This window comes from Solea solea, chromosome 14 (genome assembly GCF_958295425.1).
Source record: "Solea solea chromosome 14, fSolSol10.1, whole genome shotgun sequence".
NCBI classification, from domain to species: Eukaryota; Metazoa; Chordata; class Actinopteri; order Pleuronectiformes; family Soleidae; genus Solea; species Solea solea.
This window is the reverse complement of record NC_081147.1, coordinates 23,254,118-23,275,038: the sequence shown is the minus strand read 5'-3', so window position 1 is coordinate 23,275,038 and position 20,921 is coordinate 23,254,118. Positions and strand designations below refer to the sequence as shown.

The 20,921-nt window shown below is 39.2% G+C and overlaps 3 protein-coding genes and 1 long non-coding RNA gene across 4 annotated transcripts; 3 read left to right on the top strand and 1 right to left on the bottom strand.

The window, feature by feature from the left end:
• The first annotated feature begins 1,075 nt into the window (after positions 1-1,075).
• spon2b (spondin 2b, extracellular matrix protein) lies at positions 1,076-7,739 on the top strand. Its single transcript, XM_058648924.1, has 6 exons — positions 1,076-1,157; positions 2,134-2,388; positions 2,649-2,872; positions 3,344-3,535; positions 3,642-3,828; positions 6,744-7,739. The coding sequence occupies exons 2-6, from the start codon at positions 2,154-2,156 to the stop codon at positions 6,920-6,922; spliced, it is 1,017 nt and encodes a 338-aa protein (XP_058504907.1). The 5' UTR covers positions 1,076-1,157; positions 2,134-2,153; the 3' UTR covers positions 6,923-7,739.
• Positions 7,740-10,343: 2,604 nt separating this feature from the next.
• si:ch211-255i20.3 (transmembrane emp24 domain-containing protein 11) lies at positions 10,344-11,834 on the top strand. Its single transcript, XM_058650293.1, has 5 exons — positions 10,344-10,473; positions 10,748-10,839; positions 11,049-11,174; positions 11,439-11,585; positions 11,685-11,834. Exons 1-5 carry the CDS (start codon positions 10,344-10,346, stop codon positions 11,832-11,834), a joined length of 645 nt encoding a protein of 214 aa, XP_058506276.1.
• LOC131472830 (uncharacterized) lies at positions 10,346-13,480 on the bottom strand. The gene is made up of 5 exons (XR_009242133.1): positions 13,187-13,480; positions 12,180-12,270; positions 11,121-11,194; positions 10,742-10,810; positions 10,346-10,480 (listed from the first exon to the last, which is right to left on the bottom strand). It is a non-coding gene; the product is annotated as an uncharacterized LOC131472830 (long non-coding RNA).
• A 1,065-nt stretch (positions 13,481-14,545) lies between these two features.
• Positions 14,546-20,921, top strand: LOC131472798 (probable E3 SUMO-protein ligase RNF212). The gene is made up of 13 exons (XM_058650252.1): positions 14,546-14,686; positions 15,119-15,235; positions 15,828-15,889; positions 16,010-16,084; positions 16,181-16,237; positions 16,341-16,399; positions 16,481-16,540; positions 17,189-17,247; positions 17,847-17,907; positions 18,694-18,730; positions 18,894-18,948; positions 19,640-19,709; positions 20,065-20,921. The coding sequence occupies exons 2-13, from the start codon at positions 15,127-15,129 to the stop codon at positions 20,192-20,194; spliced, it is 834 nt and encodes a 277-aa protein (XP_058506235.1). The 5' UTR covers positions 14,546-14,686; positions 15,119-15,126; the 3' UTR covers positions 20,195-20,921.

Below are 20,921 nucleotides of genomic sequence, written 5' to 3'. Positions count from 1 at the left end.
CCTGAGTATTTCAGAAACTACTGATCTACTGGGGTTTTCACCTGATCAATCTCTAGGCTTCACAGAGAATGGCGTGAAAAAGGCAAAACATTTGGTGGGCGGCAGTTATCTTGGCAATAACGCCTTGTGGATGCCAGAGGTCAGACTGGTTTGAGATGATAGAAAGGCAGCTATAACTCAAATAACCTCCAATTTGACCAAGCAGATGGTCCACAGCAGCAGAAGACCCCATCTAGCACTAATGTGGTGGCCAGTGAGTGTATATGCACATTTCACTTTCGAAAAAGTGTTGATTTAAAACGGTCTTGCATTCACTTGAGGAAAAATAATTATTGCACTTAATGGAAGACAGGAAGACAGGACTGCAGACTGGGATACTACAATAGTCTGAAATCATTACACACCTGAAATAACCTGACAAAAATGTGAGGCTGTCAGGTTTCAGATAAACCCTGACTCAGTGACAGCCAAGTATTTTCATTTTGTTGAATAATGCCTCAGTTTGACGATAAAAGCACCTGAAAAAGCCATCAAATGAGCTATGCAAATTGACTGTGTCATAGGTAATATACCTTCTTGTAGCACAGGGACTGGATCTAGAAACTGACTGCAATTCAAAAACACCACCAAGAGACATTTAGAACATTCTACAAATGCTTTATATAGCTTAATAAGTCATAGTTGTAGGCACAGAGACCTACAGTATCACAGTGTGAAATGACACTACCAGTGGGGCTGCACAGGACACCTGGCTGTGAATCCAGCACTGCTGAACACATTAGCCAGTTAATGGGGTACTTAAAAAGAAAAGGAGAGAGGAGGTGGAGAGTGGTGGAGGGAGAGCCAAAGTCAAAAGGGCATCATGGGGGCAGATAGAGAGGCTGAGTGTAAGAGTTTAGCAAGTTGATGAGGGGGAATGGAGCAAAATGAGGAAAGGGGGGTAGACAATGGGGGAAGGAGGGAAAGAGTGAGAGGAGAGAGAGAGAGGGGTGAACCTCCTGAAAGGCATAAATAGGCAAAAGAGGACTTGGAGCCTCGCAGTCAGTCTTCCAGACAGCCACATGCACCGGTCTCCTCTCCCCTTCTCCTCCCCTCAAGCCCTCCTCTCCACTCATCTGCTGCATCCCTTCTTTCATCTGGAACCCTGAGCAAAATCAGTGAGTAGTTTCTGCACCACACCAACAACAGCAGTACAGACAAACTGTGTGACAGCACTGTATTACAGACAGAAGGCTCCCACTGCATGTTACAGTGGAGCCTTGTGCAATTTTACTCCATCTCAGTAAAAAAGACATTTGAAGATCTGTGACAAAGAAGTGTGGCTACAACAAAGTTGGGATATTCTGCTTAATATTATAAAAGAATTAGTGGAGCTGTAAAATGCACATCTGGATTTACTTTAATGTGTTAATATGTCAAGAGCAATAGCACTAATTTTCATGCACGAGATGATTAAGAAATGACTATTCAACAAATATGAACTCTGCACATTTATAAACCCTGCCGGACATCAAAGTGTATATGCTCAAATAAGTGGACAATGCATAAAAAATAGCATTTCACTTGATGTGCATGTTGTCCATATGCGTGTCCCTCAGGAAAATATTTCATGACTGTTATTATCAAAATCATTCAGCTCCCTCTATAGAGAATTGGACTACACGACAGTGAGGATGATGTAATGAGGAATCCAGTGTTTGGAAATTCAGCTGGCAGCGCGTTATACTGTGAAGTAATATCTTCAGAGAATAATCTAAGACAGGAACATACAGCTCACCGAGCTGCAGCAGCAAAATGTTGAATTGAATTAAATGTCAGATCCCTCCCTGTTTAACTTGAGTTTACAAGACAAAACAGTGGAAAATAAATAGTGGAAAGGATGCAAGTTCCCTCTGACTCACATGTCCCACTGGTTAAAATCAACAGTGAAGGTGCAGGCACACACACTTCGGCCCCTTTTTCCTAGTTCTTTTTTCTAGTTTTGCCATGTGCCAGATCTGACAGGAAAAGGACAGACAAAATAAATGACAACTACCTCAAAATCAGACGAGTGCAAAGCTGTTAAGTGCACCCCCCGAAAGGTAGATTGTTGTGGTCTGAACAGTATGAATAATAAGGATATATCTTCTACAGGTCCTTCATCTTCCCCTACAATGGACCCCATTTGGAACATCCTCTCCATCTCTAAGGCGCTCTTCCATCTGACAGTCATGATGCTGACCCTGAGTCAAGGTGCTCACTCAATGCCTGTTCCTACTGATGTCCCCATGTGCACATCTTCAGAAACTGCCCAGTACAGTCTAACGTTTACAGGAAAGTGGACCACAGCAGCTTTCCCTAAGCAGTATCCAATCTACCGCCCCCCTGCACAGTGGTCAACTCTTATTGGTAAGTGGAACAGATTATCGCACAGATGCCGGAGAGTGACGTCCTTTTTTATTATTTGATTAACAAAGAGCTCATGCAGAAAGGATAATATTACACTTTCATGCATTGAAGGCCATCTTTTCATCTAAGACATTAAGACAAACACTATACAGTAGAAAATGACCTTCAGCAAAAAAGCAGTGCATAAACTGAATCATGCAGACTAAGCCCTTATGTAACCCAACCTCTGATCCATTTTATTCTCTTCTATCTGTTCTTAGGGTTAACTCACAGCACTGACTACCACATGTGGCAGCGTAATGACTTTGCCAGCAACGGAGTGAGGGAGTTTGCGGAGAAAGGCGAGGCCTGGACGCTCATGAAGGAAGTTGAGGCGGCCGGCGAACGGATCCAGAGTGTTTATGGGATCCTGTCGGCTCCCGCTGTTGTGGGAGGAACGGGCCAGATGAACACTGAGTTCGAGGTCTCCGCCAGGCACTCCTATGTAAGTCACTCAACACCTGGATTCCTTCAGTCCTTCAAGAATATTATGCCTTTTTCTGCTTGGTTAACACATAAAGTGAGGGAATAATGGTGTGATTTTTTTTTTGTCTTGGACAGAGTAATGTCTTAAAATTGTTACCAATCATTCCTTTCTTCCTTACTATGTTTGAGTAGTAAATAATTAATTTTACTTCCAAATAATGTTTTAAATTCTAAAACATTACCACCAAAAGTAAAGATATCCAAAACTATTCAAATCAAACCAGGGACAAGCAATAAATAATAGTGTAAAGTTTTGAGACTTTCACCCAGTCGTGACAAATAAATGTAATATAATCCTTTGCCATTATCTTTCTTCTCTTCTTATCTTTGTATACTTCATTGCCTCACCTCCTTATTCCCTCATCTTTATTCATTTTCTCTCTCCCTCTCTCTCTCTCTACCCTCCATGTTTCACTTCCTCCATCTGCAGCTGTCGTTTATCGTTCGCATTGTTCCAAGCCCGGACTGGTTTGTGGGCGTGGACAGTGTGAACCTGTGTATCGGTGACCACTGGAGGGAGAGTGTGTCTCTGGAGCTTTACCCATATGATGCAGGAACCGACAGTGGGTTCACCTTCTCCTCTCCAAACTTTGAAACTATCCCTCAGGAAAGAATCATGCAGGTGAGCCAAAATTCCCTGACTTTAAATCCAAAAAAAACTCACCAGTTGTATTATAACCTTTACTAAAACATCTCCCTGTATCAACATCCATTCTTTCCCCCCCTAGATCACCTCCTCCTTTCCCAGCCACCCTGCCAACTCCTTTTACTACCCCCGCTTAAAACGCCTCCCACCCATCGCCAAGGTAACGCTGACGAAGATTAAGAAAACCAATCAGATTATCAGCCTGCTTGTGGAGCCCACCGAATCCAACCAACTGCCAACAGGAAACGAGATTGAAGAAGTGCTCATAGGTAAGACCACACACCTATTGATATATGGCAGTCGCATTATAATAGTATAATAAAAATAGAAACGACAGCAGTAAAAAAAACACATGGTGCATAATAATGGATAAACAGTATGTGAATAATAAGCCTTCTGAGTAGATTAAAAATGTTATATTTCTGAAATACACCACAGTGTAAAACTAGTCCCACATAAATCACAGCTATTAAAGTACCAAAGAGTTTTTGACCACTAGTAGTGCTATAGAGCAACATTTCCACGGGTTCCCCGTTGGTTTTTATTGTGCAGGTGCATTGCAAACATGGTTATATGAAAACACAACACTGGTTTCTTTCTATTTCACTCAAGAGATTAAGGAAGTGGCTTAAAAGGTTTTTGCAAAGCGTCAACAAAGGTTTAAGATAAAAAGGAAGCAAATACAAACTGATTTGTAAATTTAGTATTCAAGGGTTATTGACATAAACTGAGACCACAACCAAAATGTTAAACTATTATAGTAAAGTTATTATTATAATACTATTTTACAGATCAACACTTTTTTACTGTTTTTACAATTTACTGTTGTCACAAACTTCACTGTCTTAATCACCATAAGCTAATATTTGCATTGTGTCATGTAAAACCAATGAGAGTTCAGACAACAAATAAAAATACTACTTATATTATTGGTTAGAATTGAAGATAGAGGTTTTCCATCCAACCACAAAAAAGCAGTTGTATGTTTGAGCAATTTTGGTTTGAAATTCCAAGTCCACATACTGCATGTAAAAATGTGTGCGAGTCCAAGACGAGACTTTCAAAAAGTAGTTTCAAGATGTAGACTGGTCTACAAGCGCTAGTTGAATGAAATGTAGATAAGATCAACAGTTAAACATTCCTTCCCTCACCAGTGTCAACCCACTCTATTTGCACTGATTAAAGAATAATATACACGCTTAAATTAAACATGTACTGTATTTGCTTTACGCTTTGGAAAACGTACAGACAGAAGGGTTTAACACAATACAGGGAGCTCTTGACTTCTGCTGACTCAGATATTAAAGCATTTGCAAACAATTACAGGCCACACACACACACATAACCTCAATTACTTCCAACCAGAAACCTGAGCAGCCAAGCGAGTGTAGGGCATCCGAAAACGCCAGGGGCACATCTGGCATCCAGTGGAGAGTCGAAAGCCGACAGAGAGATGTAGTGAAGTATCATTTTAAGTGCGTCTAAGTTGGGACCAAAAAATGAGATGCGGACACGCATGTTTTAACAAGACCTGGATCTATATGAGCTGAAGCAAGATTTACATAATGAGGGCTTCCAGACTGTTAGATTTTAAGAGTCCCTGTTGCACAGACTAGGAAAAAAAATGGTAAAAGAACGACCTCTCCATGTGTTTTCTACTCTCCAACGTGACATATAGAATCGCAATTTAACACATAAAATCTAAATAAATGACTCGACCAGGAGAGCATTCATTCAGCAGAAAGGGAAAAGGAACCGATCGCGTGTCAGCCTGGCAGTAGAGCTGACAGTGCACGAGTTAGATTAAGACTGTAAAGGTTTGACTCAGCATCACAGACGACAAATCCGTTTCCCTGACAACCCATCAACAAACAACAAAGAGGGGCCAAAAATCTGTTGGGGTTTCCTACCCTGCTCCCAATACTCCATCCTATCCCTCCGACTGTTTATCTTTCCCTCAATCTCCGTTCCCAGGGCTGGAAAACAATTATACACTGCAGCTTAGGAATCACCTGCTCTCGATTTTATCTGCGAAACACAGCACCGACATAAAGTAAGAAACATCAGCAGTGCTTCTTATAGCCTCTTATCAAGTTATACTTTCCCGTTTTGCCCTAAATAGACACACAAAATAAAGGGAGATGACAGACGTGATGTGAATGTTTCATCACTCTGTCCATCTGTCCGTCCATGCAGCTTCCGCACCACCTCCCATCACTCTGCTTTTCTACTTCTTAACAGCACAGCTAAGCCTGTGATACATATTAGCTGTACACAACATTGGCTGAGTCAGGTTCACAATGTTGGAGGAAAGGGCACTGAGGAAAGGAAGGAAGGAAGGAAGGACGGACATTTACAGAGGAGGTAATAAATATTCAACACATCAACACGGAGGTGATTCATGTTAAATTATTTGACCATACATTGGTATTAATATGACAGTGTAATGCCCAAATTGCAACGCCGAGTTGCACTTATGCGTAATGGCCCCAGTGGTGCTAACAGGAACATTGAGAAGTTGTGAAATATGCCAGGTTAAGAGCAAGAACAATGGTGTAAAGGTGTTGGTCCAGCCCTTTGCCTCACACATGTTGAGTTTTATGTAACAGCTGATTTGCACACTTACATACTGACAGGTGGGTGTGCCACATACAGTACTGCAGTACTTCAGTACTACATACTACTACTACAGTAGTGCCACATGCACTAACCTGATTCCAATTTATCAGAAGCTGTGGGACGACTTGTTGAAATCACACAGAGCTTGTGTTCAGTTTACATTTTATGTATTGTAATGCTTGGATTTCTTTATATGCATGAATATCTGGAATTGATACCAATGTCTGGTGATAATTTAATGCAGACTGCTGCATTGGAACTGTGTTTAAGTGATGAATACTTATTTCCCCCATTGTGATTCCAGCAGCGCAGCCACTGCCAAGGATTTAAAACCAGAAGCTATGGTCTCTATAAAAGGCTGGACACGTACCATTTACTGGAACTCCCTTTCATTATTTAAAGAAAGACAAACATGTTTAAGAGCAGCTACTTTCCTGATTTTGATCTTTGTACTTACACGTCACTAAAAAGTCTAAAGAAAGAGGAAAAACAGTGAATGCACCAAAGCAGCACCGAGAAAAAATGATATTGGCACTATAATGACCATTTCTCTCTCTCTCTGCAGATACACCTCTGGATTGTGAGGTGTCAATGTGGTCGCCCTGGGGCTTGTGCAAGGGCAAGTGTGGAGACTCAGGTGTGCAGCACCGCACGCGCTACATCCTCCTGCACCCTGCCAACAATGGAGCAGTCTGCCCCCTGCTGGAGGAAGGGCGGAAGTGCTTCCCAGACAACTGCTTATGACTAGGCCAAGAAAGGAAGGAGAAGAAGAAGAGGAAGGAGAGGACAGAGAAGAAAGAGAGGAAATCAAGGAAAGCGAGGAAAGGGAGGAAGGGACGAAGACGGAGGAATAACAGCAAAAGCTCTGCAGTTTATTTCCATGCGACATAAGTGTCTCAGAGTTCTTTCCTCCCTGGCCATGCGCATTTTCTGTGGAAATGAGTAATGCACACACTGCCTAACTGTTAAATTAGTTAGAGTCGACAGCCTACAGATTTGTACTCACAAAGCCATTTTTGGCAAATGATCAAAACTGACTGGCCATGGAGAAAAACGGTGTTTTAAAGAAAGCCACGACAAATAAAATCTGATTTTCACATAATAAAGCTGGGTGTTGTTTGACATTTCTGCTGATCACAGAAAACGGTTTCCCTCCCAGCAGTTTTGATCTCACGGATTTGAAAGTAAATCCATATAAACAACACTTAAGACAAATCCACGAAACACTACATTGGCTCCTGCACAGGGGAACACATGTTGCATCAATAGTTCCATTCACTGACTAACAGAGAAATGAGTCAGACTATTAATTAATGTGCGGACCAAAAAAAGCACAATGTTTACAAAGCCATTGTGGTTATTTTCCTGAGAACAAAGAATATATTTATTGACAGGATAATGTACAGTATATCAAATTGGATTTGTATTCCTTTGTTATTGAGATAGTAGTTAAATGCAGAAAATACGTTTTTTTGTAAAAAATAAATAAAAGTACTAAAATGTACAAAAACAATGTATGTTTTCTGTATGGTCAATAAAGTCCAAATATATCTTGAGAAAATGTCTTGTTTCTTTAATGCATTGTAATGGGGAAAAAAATAGTAATATTTTGAGTACATTTGCAGGTTTTGTGTCAAACACAAAATTGATTTCCATGATATGAATTGATATCCCTCTTTACTGCCTCTGCTCAGTGCAGAGTATGACCTTTAAATCTCAATCACACATTTGGGCTTACTTTCATTGGGCTCCCAAGGTGATATTACAAACACTGAAGCTGCAGGATCAAATTGACTAGAGAGAGAAACAATTTGAACGGAATGACCCGAGTTCAGGCACCAGCGTTGGCCGCAGTGTACCCTGATGAAGTGTTGCTCGTAAAACAGTCGCTCACCAAATATTTAAAAACAGTTCAACAAATGTTGATTTAGATCACCAAGTCTTAGAGAGAGATCACTTTGTGCTGCAATGGCCAAGTTCTGCACATCCCACTCTGAAGCTTCAGAGTCCATTTTAATGGACAGAACAGACCCCAGTTACATGAAATGTGACCTCTTTTTTCACATGTGAAATAGATAAAAATCGCCTATGACCCCACCCACTTTCCCAACGAGCAACTCAGAAACCATACCGCAGATGACAGATTGAATGGCAATGAGAACTAAACATCTGGTGCACGAGGGAGCTCCTTCCGTTTTGAATAACAAGGGAGAGGAAAATTACTGAGATAAAGAATCAGTTGGAGAGCAGAGCTTGTTTCTGGTTTTTCTTAATAGTAGTTTCATCAGCAAATATGTTATTAGAGAATTATGTCCAGTATAATGTGCGACGAAGACTGTATCACAGCGTGTACAGTATATATTGTACATTCATGTTACTAAGAATTTGTCTTCGGGACTATATTAGGGACACCTGGACAGGTGTATATTCATGCGACTATCCAGTCAATCAAGTCAATCATCTGGCAGCAGTGCAGTGCATAAAGTCATGCACATATGGTTCTGGGGCTTCATTTAATATTAATTGGGGTAAACAGCAGTGGCAGAATAGTATTTGCCAGAAAGTTGATCTCATCAGGCACAACAATCTCTTATTTACAGAGAATGGTACAAATAAACCGCCAGTGGGTGAAGGTTATCCAGGAGCAAATTCATCCTTATTGATGTAAAGTGAGAGAAGAATTGTCAGATTGGTTTACGCGAAATGAGGATGTGTGTTTGAGCAGCATTTAATCTTTCAGCCAAAAATAGAAACTGTTGAACAGTTGAAGACTGACTGGGAAAACTTGGTTGGGTTTGATTAATCGCAATTTATGCTCAATTTCTGTCCATCCCTTTATGGTCTCAATATACCCGCTTCTAATGGCTATTTCCACTATAATAATGCACCATTATCACACAGCAAAAGCCATCCTACATTCGTTTCATGAACAATGACAATGATTAGGTTGAATCTGACACGACACAATTATGATGGAGGAAGTGGCAAATGGCAGCAAAATGACAAATTCATCACAAGTTAGACTTAAAGGTTTGAAGAGACTATATACAAGGTACAGTATAGTAGTATTCACACTGACGTGTGGGAGGAGAGGGAAATCTGACTCTTCGCTTAGTTAGGTGATGACATCTTTTGCAGATGTTTAATATGAGAAAGGTTTATTCTCTGTGTGGGTGTGTTGGGGGTTTACTTCATAGGTGACCTGATCAAAAGGTAAGCATATGGTAACTATTACATGCAATCTGTTGGATTACAGTTTCCAATCAATTTTCAAAGAGACAGCAGCAACGGACGCAATAGACACTGGTAATCCTCCTGTACTGCGATTACTACATTTTTTAAAAAGAGCTAGTAAATGTAAAAGACATAGGACATGCTTTAGTAGGGTGCATGAGATGTGCATTTGTCTAATTACATTTGCCAAGGAGGTTTAGTTTTACGATAAACTTTTCTGAGCATGTAGGTTATGGCCCAAAGAAGAAATGTTTAGATTTTAGTATGATATGATAATCACTCACATAGGTCTATGCTACTGTGTAGTTTGGTCAAAACTGTTTTCTCTTATTTATACCAGAAAAACCATCAGTCTATAGTGGGCTCATGCATATTATCATCACAAGAGTGACCCCAAGAGAACAATCAAAACAAACAACACTGTGAACACATAGAGATAGATTTGTCACCTTGGACATAAATCATCATGTGTAAATGTGTGGTATAAATGCACACAATGACCTTGGCCCTGTAGCTGAAACAAGAGCCACAGTTCTTATATTTTTAATTAGTGTATAATAATTGGTAGACATTGTCTGCTTTGAAGCATTAGGAATGCTCTAGAAATTTCTTTGACAGCTCATTTACTCTGTATCTAGTTGCAAGAGATTAATCCTTAGTCTGACACTTTGCTATTGGCTCCAAGGTTAACCAGTCACGCCACGGCAGGAATATCTCGTCACACAAAACAACACCTGGGAAATTCTCACACTACCTTTTTTCCCTTATAGTGAAGCCCTCCACTTTATAGGACATGGGTATTTGTCTGTAGAAAAAAATACCTCAATCCTGACTTAGAATTTGCAGTCTACAAAAAAAGATCTGAATTACAGGCCAAACATTTGGTCAGTATTAGGTGTATTGTGATCTAAAAGCTCACCGTTTACTGAAAATGGGTTTTCGAGGCATTGGCTTTCTGCTCCATTGTTACCTGGTGTTGGCAGCAGCCATGTATTTTGATCTTGGAGAGCAGGAGGAAAAATGCATCATTGAGGAGATTCCTGAAGACACGCTGGTGACTGGTGAGTCCTGAAGAGGGGAATATTCCAATTTATAATCACAGAATGACTACAAACTGTAGTAACATTTTTTTTTCTCAACAACATCATTAAGTAAATGTAAAGAAATATATTATGAAACACAAAGTTGTCCTATGGTGAAAGAAATGAGCTTGAGTAACATTTAACTTAATGTTTTCCTCATCAATGTTAGAGGCTTTGTTTTTGACCTTGAATGCAGCCATGTGTGTTTGTGCACATTTAGCACGTCTATGCACTGAGTGTCTCTTACCTCTAGGTTATTTCTTGTTGGAGCCTTGGGATTTAGCGGTGACCAGCCACTCCCCTCACTTTGGTGTTACTGTGACAATCAGAGATCCAAACCATGAGGTACTGCCCTCGAAGGAGATGTTCATCACTAAGCCAGGTTCATGTAAAAACATGTGTGTGGCCGTGTTACATTAGAACATATGCAAGCTGGTTTTCCCATTGAAACCAGACCGAGACCAATATTTTAATCTATTTATTAACATCTTGTCTCACATCTCTAGTTTAGGTTGACCAAACATAAGCCTAACAGTGTCTTTCCTTCTCTCTAGGTCCTGATGACCAAACGTTTCGGTAAATTTGGTAAATTCACATTTTCAGGTCATGACTCGGGTCAGCACTACCTTTGCTTCCAAACCAACTCAACAAGGTTTTCTGTCTTTTCTGGAGAAAGGCTGGTGAGTCCCATGGAAAAAAACTATTGCAAAAAGAGAGCACAATGAAATCACACATTATAAAATTACAACAATATATCTTGTACTGCGACAAATCATTTTCAAAGGTATTTTCTGAGTTTAATTGGCCATTTGATTATTTTAAGGATATAATAAAGTAACTGAAGATGAAAACCAATGGTTGCACAACCAGCGAGATCATACATGATATGGAAAAAAGGTAACATTCACTCTCCATTCTTCATTTCCCCCCACTGTCCTGTACAGAAGCTACATTTGGACGTTCAGATGGGAGAGCACTCGATTGACCCTAGTCATAAAATCGCCAAAGACGACATGGAGACACTACAGAACAGCCTCATGCACCTCATAGATCAGATGATGTATATCGCCAGACAACAGGAGTACCAGAGGGTAAATAAATTCTGTCAAATATTTTTTGAGGATTAACTTTATTAAGAAACCTTTCATGCATCGTTTCTCCGATGGTCTAAATGGTCTGCTTTCACGCAGGAGAAAGAGGAAGTGTTTCGGCAGATCGGCGAGGACGCCAACGGTAAAGTCTTGTGGTGGGCTGTGGTGCAGACCTCTATCCTGTTGTTTGTCGGTTTTTGGCAGATGAAACGACTCAAGGACTTCTTCATTGCCAAGAAGCTTGTCTGACCACAGGCTCTGACCTTTCAACACTGTATCTGTCGTTTACCCACACCTGTCTCAGGGTTCTCTACTGGACCTTCTATACTGTCCCTGCAACAAAGAGGCTTTATGCCCAAATACACAATAAAATAAAACCATTTAATTAGCATATGATGGATATACAGATATGTGTGGAAAAATGTGTTTGTAATAAATAAAGCTGTAAAACAGTGGACAGTGCCCATCTATATTATATTTTGATGAAGATGTCCATTAAAATGTCATCCTTATTATAATGTTTGAGTGACATTGACATGACATTTGTGTCCTTACACCTTACTTTTCACCATATGACTTTTAAATATAACTTACCCCAACATTTCATTATCTTATGGAGTCTTGTTGTCACAGCCGTCTTAGCTCAAGTCCAGTATGACTCACTAGCAGGCGGGTCAACACCATACTATGAAAAAGGTCAAACGGGCACATGCGGGCACACATACATTATTGTTTGTAATAAAGGAACAGCATAATATAGAGTTCCTTTATTACATTTATTATGTGCTCTATTCTATTAAGTAGCCAGATATTAGCATACTGTTGATGTCAACACAGCTAAATATAAAAGGTGAGCAGAGATAAATGTTTACTAGTAACCACCTCAGTTACACAAAAACAAAGAACTAGTACCTGCTAACACCAATGATAGCTTTGTTGAGTTCCTGTATAGTAAGTCAGAAAAGTATGACAGTTACTGAGCATGAGCAATTTGAGGAAGCTAAATGGAAATTAGCAACAATTAATTTAATTAATTACACCTGTGCTTCCTCACAAAATGGCTGCCATGAAAAAGGCCATTATGTTATATCCACTCCATGAAATAACTAACCACTGAAATGTGAAGACATGCACTTTTATAGACAATGAACAAGTTTGTGGTGGTACAGTATATATTAACGATCAGGGGTCTCAAACTATAATGACCTGGGGGCCATTGAGCATTTAGTCTGGTCAGGAGGGGGCTGGTCAAGTCAAAAATCCATAATGATATTGCAATAACAGTATTAGTGACGATATTTCACGCAATTTCCAAATAAAAATGATTGTCTTGATAAGGAATGGTATACAGTTCACAATAAAAATAAATATTACTGATGCAAAATTAATGTATTACAAAAAAACACACATAACATAACTCATTATAACTCAATATTTAGTGTTTGAGCTACATTAAATCGATTGGAGGGGGCGAGCGGGTCAAACTGACCCACACAAGGTAGCATGAGGGCTAAATTTTATTGTGTATCATGTAAAATTAGCTTTGACCACGGTCATATATTATGTTTGTGTCGGCTCACATGTAGGTACATAGGACTTACTTGTACTGGATAGCAGGTGTATTGTCTTCTTAGACGTAAGCCATAGCTTTGACAACCGTTCTGTTTGACAACCCTTTAAAATGGCTGCCATGTTTTAACCGTCCATTTTTTCGTTTAAACCAATTAACGAGAAAACGGACATACCATCGTTTTTCGTTTTGAACCATAAACGAAAAATCGTTTCTGTTGTCAAAATCAAAAAACGAGAAATGAGAAAACCAAACGTGCCGATTTTGTGTTTTTTTTGACTATTTATTTTGCCATTTTTTCTGTCTGAGGAACGAAGGGAAGGACAGGAAGTTAGGTAACCCAAAAGTAAAAGCAAATACTTCAAAATAAAAGCCAAGCGGATAGTAGAGACACAAATGATGGATAGATGGAATGATGAATAGATAGATAGACTATTAGTGATGTTTACCCTCGCTACCAGTAGGTGGCAGTATGAGAGTATTTAACTGTATGCCTGGTTTCCTCATAGGCCTATAACTGTCCAGGTTACTGATAGAGCTGTATTAAATGATACATTTTGATATTGAACACTGAATGAATAGTCATTATTTGTATACATTAAATCAGTTAAGTTTGGTTTACTAACCACTAATGTCTGCATGCTGTAACGATAGTGAATCATGCGTTCGAAGTGTCAATGATCAATGTGTCCTGCAATTCACATCAGTTCTCGCAGCTAGCTGCATCCTTCATCGATGCACGAGTTGTACATTGTGTTTTCGGTTCTTTCGCAGCGTCTTATTTTATTATTATTATTATTATTATTTATATATACACACAGGTTATAACATTGAGACAGGGGGTCTCATTTTCAACCAAGAAACGTATAAGATAAACTACATGCTCTTCTATTTACGATTTGATTCAGGAATGGTTGTTCATCTGTCCTAATAAACTTTTGAAATGGTATTGTTTGCTGGTTTGTTATGACACAATACTTATGACCTGTTTGCATCTTGCATCTGGCAAATATTCCACATTACATAAAAAAAAACCCTCATAGTAACACTAAAACTAATACAAATGGAACTAAAACTAAGCATTTACTTACTGTATACACATAAATGACACAAAAGGCACATTCAAGATGCTGCACAGAGACATGAAAAAAACAATACAAAGCAGGAAAACAGTCACAAACAAAACAGCATAAAATAAATTAGAAAAGGTTAACCAAGGTAAAAAGAGGAAAGATTAAAGTCCAAATTTAAATATAGGATACGTTTAATTAATCAGACTCTTTCCTTAAAGCAGTTTATAGGGATAGGGATAGGGTTTATAGCGGTTTTGCGATTACCGTAAACTTTGCATCAATTGCGCAGTCGAAATCATGAAGAGCGACGGGCCGGATGTTGTTCTCGATGCAGAACGGGAACGGCGGCTGATTTGATTACAGTAGTAGCCTTTTTTTAGCTTTTAGGTTAGTTAGCATTTAGCTAATATCTTGAGAGCGAGTTCCTAACAAATCTAATCAACCGACAGTAAGAAGGGGTGAGTTGGCTATTAAATTACTTCTTTGGTTTAGAGCTTAAACTCAGCAGGTGCCATGTTGACATTTACTTAGCCTATGCTATTTTTCTCCCTTTAAAATGTAGTAATTTAGTTGTTTGTGACCTTCATGGTTGTTTGGGTTCAGGGAAATATTGAGGTCAACATAAAACTGAGAGGTTTGTCTTTTAATGGAACACACATTAACAGGGAGACTTAAAATTAAACTGTTATCATGATCAAGTAACATGATAAATAGCCTACATGTCCAGATTAAAAACTGCATAATCCAGTTTATTTCGTTTAAAAACCTCTTTATGAAGTCAGAAAACAACACAACTGTATTAAACAGAAACATGATTATTAATAAATATTGAAAGCGTATTGAATTATTACCCAGTCCTAACCTGTCATTGTTGGTTTTGTCTTAAGCAGGACTTTAAATGGCTTACTGGATCTGCTGCAACTCCTGCTTCCTTTACCCCAGTACTAACCGGAGATTAGCTGTAACAACATGTGGCCATATAATCTGCAGTGTCTGCCATCAACAAGGTGAGTCATCTGAGCAGCAGACCTGCACTTCACCTTGTACCAGGCCTGCTGATCAGGACTTAGAGCCTGAGTAGACAGAGACATCTGTTGGCCTTAGAGTGATACTGCAGAGTTTCTTACTCAATTTGACACCAGGTTTATACGCTTTGAATTGTTTCCATGCTCATAAGCCATTCCAAACTTCCTGTGGGTAAGAATTTGGGTGTCACTTCTTTGTTATGATGTTCTTGTCCAATAGTATTTTAAAAAGGGAGAGGATAAAGCGCATTTTCCAGTATATTCATCTGAATAAGGTCAGAATATTCTGACCGTAGTAGGCTGCCAGCAGGAAAACAGATTTTATCCATATATTATGTCATTATATAACATATCTCACATTCATACACCACAGGTCTGTTCCTCATGGGTGTAATTTGTTTTAATTATCACTGGCTTCCAGCATTATATTAAGTATTTACAGTTGATTAAATGTATTTGTATGAGCTCTGAATGCACTACCCCCCTGTAAAGAGTATACGTTTAATTTATTTGCTTTGTAATTGTGGTTATATATATATATATATATATATATACACACACACTGTAATTGCAGGCACACAAGGAAAATGTTTGATATGCAACACCAAGTGCCAAGTGTCACCTCTCTCTGATACGGTAAGCATTTCTCTTCTCATCATAGTGCGGTTGTCAACAACAACCCAGGTTATGGCTTTATAAACTGATACTGCTGTGCACTCACCCTGTCATCACATCCATGTGAAATATCGGTTTCAGAGCAGCTCAGAGGTGAAGGCCTTGTTTTCTGACATCAATGTTGTGGCAACCAAACACTTGGCAGAAATCAGAAAAGTTAGTCATTTTCTTTGTTTCATATCTTAAAGTAACCCGTGGTTGGCCTAAAAAAAAAAAAAGTGTTTTCTCAAAGGTGACTCTTCCTCCTCTCAGGTTATGATGTTCCAGACAAGACATAACAGTAGACTGTTGAGTTTCTACCAGCAAAGGGTGAGAGATATTTATCTTTTTCAGTCCTTCATTTGGCATGTGTGTTCTTGAAGCATTATCCTGCCATGTTCATGCATCGTTGCACCTTTTTTATCAATTACAGAATGAGAAACTGGAGGAGGCATTAGTCAAGATGAGACATGAAATACAGCAAATGTCAAAGTAAGTTAAACCACACGTGTTAAATCCATTTTGATTGATTTTGGAATTTTGGAGATTTATGCATTTGTTTTCCCTCTAAAGGAAGCTGAATGAACAGAGTGCCTACATCTCAAAGCTAGAAAACTGTCTTCAGCATCAGAGGTACTGTACACCACACAATCGAGCCTAATGTTCTTAAAGTGGGATATTATAAAGTTTGTGTTTTATTCAAGCTTTTAAACCTTGTAAAACTTAAACTTTTAAGTTGCTATATAAGTTGTTAATGATTCCACAAACCAGACAGTTTGCTTTGCAAGCATTTACGGCTGCTGTTTAATTTTTAATTCCCCATGATCTAAGTTATTCTATCATTATATATTTTGTGTGGCATGAATCCTGCCCGATTGTAATAAAAGGGATTTTAAAAAAGAGAATAAACGAGGCTCAGTGGAGTCACTGAAGCCTGTAATTATTTGGAATTGTTTGCTGGTTATTATGCTTCACCTGTCACTAGGTGTCACTCCTGCCCTGCTGCAGCCAGAACAGAATTTAAAGGGATAGTGGGGATTTTTGTCGTGGGCTGGTCTCTGGTGATTTTTCAACTTCAATGTCACAGCCTTAATGATGAGGAAAGATATTGAATGTAGTTCAGGGCACTAAATTAAAGATGGAACTTACGCAAAAAAGAATTTGACTGTGCTTCATGTCACCTTCAAGAGAGAAGGGTCTTCTTGACTGCGTGTGAAGCACTGTGCCACAATCTGCTTTGTTTTATCTCATAAACCTTATTCCACTGCTTATGTCACTCAGTGTCAAAGCTTCATCAGGGTCTCAGAGGAGCTACAGTACTCCACACGGACATAAACCAGGTAAATAATCTCATAGTTTAATGACACCTCTGTAATTATATCAAGCTGATTTAACATTGAATTGATCTCAAACGTCCTGAACTGCTATTCACAATCACATACACACCAATTCAGGTTATCTGAAGTGTGTTTGTGTGATGTACGGACACAATCAGTGACTTCGCCAGGACCAAACAAGATCTATGGATGCTCGTTCTAAAAACTAGGCCACAAAAGGTCAACTAATAAAATCCATGCCAGTTTAGGACTGCGATATAAAGAATCTGTTTGCCTATTTTTATGATCAAGATGAAACCCATAGGATAATCGTGATTTTACATCATTCATACATGTTGTTTTGTGATTTAAGTGTTTGAAATCCTTTGTTCAGATTTACCCAAGTACCACAAACTCAGTTAGACCAGCAGCTCTGGTGTCACCATGAGCTTTAACAATGATTTTGTTCTATGGGCTTTGGTGTAGGAGAGTGAGGGGTCCAGCGTTTGGTGTCTAACAGCTAGATAGAATGCAAAATAAAATGTGTTTCCTTGAGTTAACCCTAACAACTACACTTCCTCATCACTGTACATTTCTATAACTACCGCTTTCCTTTCCATTAGTCTTACAGATCCCATACAACTCTCCCGTGTGCCTTTCACGGCACTCCTCGTCCACAAACGTGTGAGTATTCCTCCGCTTTTGTTCTTCCTGCTCTCTTGCACATCATCGTCTCTTTTCTTCTCTGCTCTGCTCTCTTTGCCTTGTCTAATGCTTTAATGCTCTGTGTTTTTCTGGCCTGCCCTTATTTGTCTCTCACTTTGCCACAGAGAGAGATAGAGAGAGAGATAGAGAGAGAGAGAGAGGGGGAGAAAATGTAGGAGGTATTTCACAGTGTAAACAAGCTATAACCTGGGTTCAGCCCCGGTCTCTTATGTTAGCTTAAGCTGCTGTGTAGTTTTGCCCTGCCCTTCGGCCATCTACATCACACACACACACACACACACACACACACACTCATACTCGCACTCGCACACCTGAATAAGCCAAGGTTTTCTTGGGTTTAGTCAGGAATCCCTGTGGTGTTTCCCAGACACCGTTGACACAGGATTGATTTGCTGCCTGAATGTAATGGAGCAATTGTTGTTTTATCCTTTGAGACTTGAGATTGTCCTACTATGGATATGAACCCTGGTGAAGGAGGACACTGAGCTGTCAATTCATTTAAAGATGAATGTCGCACAAGGATGTTTTTGTGTGAATGTGTGCGTTTGGACTGTAATAACACACTTATATTTTATCAGAAGCTTTGTTATTGTAGTGGACTTTAAGAAATGTAGTATTACTTGAGGTTTCAACTCGAGTTTTGTGAAAAGCGAAGTCACTTGAACTGTTGCCGTACACACTATAGATCTTTACCTTGTTATAAAATGAACCCACTAATGAAGCGTGCTCTTTCTCGTCTGCTAGCAATGAAAACATGGCAGCTGATGAACGATTCAGGAAAGTAAGTTCAATTATTTGGCTGTGGTCAATTGCCGCAGCTGTTGTTTGCATTACAGAGTGTCATTTATAAAATATCTCTATTACACTATGTGTTAAATGTAATAATAATATCGTAGCCGTCAGAATGAGCAAATAAAATGTTTGTTTTTCTCTTTATGTTTCAGCCTCAGTCTGTGCCGCGACTGTCATTAATTAGTCTTCCGCGAGATGAACACATGGGTATGCTCTTTGCTCGACCTGTCATAAATCTACACAGTCCATATAAGCTCGCTACTGTGTGGTTAATCATATTTTTTATTTTATAATGGAGTCAGACACAATCATCTGGCAGTCCAGGCTTGTTTTCTCGGTAATGGACACTTAAATTGACCACCCACAGTGAATAAACCGGGGCAGATGTTGTCAGTTTTGTGGAGGGGCTGTGAGTAAATCTCTCTGCAGGGATTGGACTGTAGTTATGGTGAATAATTTAGCTGAAAACGTGTGAAGACTCTCACTATATCTGTGAGAGTTTGGATACATGAATATTTCACTAAAGAAAGCCACAATATTTAACCAGCATTGGTTGAGTAGGTGTTAATCTGTTAATCTGTTATAAAATACTGAAAAATGTGTAGTTCCCAAATTTTAAAAAAATATGATAACGACCTCAAAATATATTGTTTACTGGAAAGAAATCATAACATAAATCAGAACCTGCTGTCATCTAGAATTATTATGATTATTTGATCATCAAAATAGCTGATGAATTTATTAGTCATTTAATAACTGATGAATCGCTCATCTCTGTTCAGAAGTGCGAGAGGACATTTTTGTGCTTCTCTATATGCTGAAAAATGACTTTTAAAAAAAATAAATAAATAAGTGAATTTCAGTGATTTATCATGGCTGTCTGTTTTCTGATGTTTAGGCACACGCCCTCACAGGTCGTCCAGTCAGAACATACTGACCAATCACATGGTCCGCTCATCAACAGTCAGGTAATAACTATACAATACTCATGTTTGTATGACAGTACCGATCTTTCATTAGTAATTGCATAATACTACTACTACTAATAACAACAACAACAATAATAATAATAATAATAAAATAAAGTTTTGAGCTTAATTTACCAAAGATAAAGATTAAAACGAAGATTGTTTTAATTTCCCTCGGGTGCATTTTTCATTTTAAATCATTCTTAATACAGTATATTTGTCAATTCTACTAAAGTTAGTTCCTGATTTGCAGGTCATGTTGCTCGCACTGCAGCTGCTATTATCCAATAACAAATCCTCTGTACAGTATGTGATAAAAATTCACCTGTACGTTCTCCTCTCTCCCCACTGTCAGTCATTCTCACGGAGCACCAGCGACGCCAGAGTTTTCATTTGGACTGAGTTCTGGATGGACGTCTCCCATCTTCAAAGCCCCCACCTCCTTCAGACACTCCATGTCCTCGCTGCTCTGCCCTCGTCCTTAACAAACACACAGGCAGCAACTGACGCACAAAGCCTCAAGACCAAAAATGTCCACTGTCGTCACTCACTGTCGGCCTGAGACACAAACATTCACACAAGGATAAACAGATTTTAGCCACTTAACAAAAGGCTTTCTTACTCTACAGCATCTTAGACATGCATTTGCTGCTTTATTTCACCTTTTAAAAGAACTTTTGCAACTGGAAACTGGAGTTTGTAAACCACTTACTCTCCTGCTCCAAAGTCCATAGAGAAATCAGCATTTTTAGCTCAGTGGGACACAGGAGCTGCTGGTCCTCTGCTGCTTCATTTGGTAAGTGTTGAGATTTATTTGATTGACAAAGTTCAAACACTGAAGTCGCACAAAAAGAACATTCAAACCTACTGACGGAGGTAACAGTCGATCAACAACTCTTGGGTGCTGTGATGTAAAATGACTGTTTTTCTCTATGGACTTTGGTGTGGGAGATGGAGCTTGTTTACAGAGTGACACAGACTTCAGTTTCCAGTCAGAAAAAGACTGTCTAACACTGACAAACATTATTCTTAAGATATCGTAGATGTAAGCAGGCATGGATTCAATGAGCCTCGCTGACTGAAAACAACTAAATACAAAATCTGTCGCAGCCTAAATTCACAGTCCTCTTTGTGAGTTTTATCCAACAACCCAGGTTTCATAGAGACTATTAAACTGACTCAGTTTGAACTTCTGCCACAATTTAACTGTAT

Coding starts and splice junctions, on each gene's coding strand:
- spon2b (XM_058648924.1), top strand. CDS start 2,154: ATGGACCCCATTTGGAACATCCTCTCCATCTCTAAGGCGCTCTTCCAT. Junction 2,873..3,343: donor TCTCCGCCAGGCACTCCTAT/GTAAGTCACTCA, acceptor CTCCATCTGCAG/CTGTCGTTTATCGTTCGCAT. Junction 3,536..3,641: donor CTCAGGAAAGAATCATGCAG/GTGAGCCAAAAT, acceptor TTCCCCCCCTAG/ATCACCTCCTCCTTTCCCAG.
- LOC131472798 (XM_058650252.1), top strand. CDS start 15,127: ATGGCTTACTGGATCTGCTGCAACTCCTGCTTCCTTTACCCCAGTACT. Junction 15,236..15,827: donor CAGTGTCTGCCATCAACAAG/GTGAGTCATCTG, acceptor CTGTAATTGCAG/GCACACAAGGAAAATGTTTG. Junction 17,908..18,693: donor CACTCCTCGTCCACAAACGT/GTGAGTATTCCT, acceptor CTCGTCTGCTAG/CAATGAAAACATGGCAGCTG.
- si:ch211-255i20.3 (XM_058650293.1), top strand. CDS start 10,344: ATGGGTTTTCGAGGCATTGGCTTTCTGCTCCATTGTTACCTGGTGTTG. Junction 10,474..10,747: donor TGAAGACACGCTGGTGACTG/GTGAGTCCTGAA, acceptor TCTTACCTCTAG/GTTATTTCTTGTTGGAGCCT. Junction 11,586..11,684: donor GACAACAGGAGTACCAGAGG/GTAAATAAATTC, acceptor GCTTTCACGCAG/GAGAAAGAGGAAGTGTTTCG.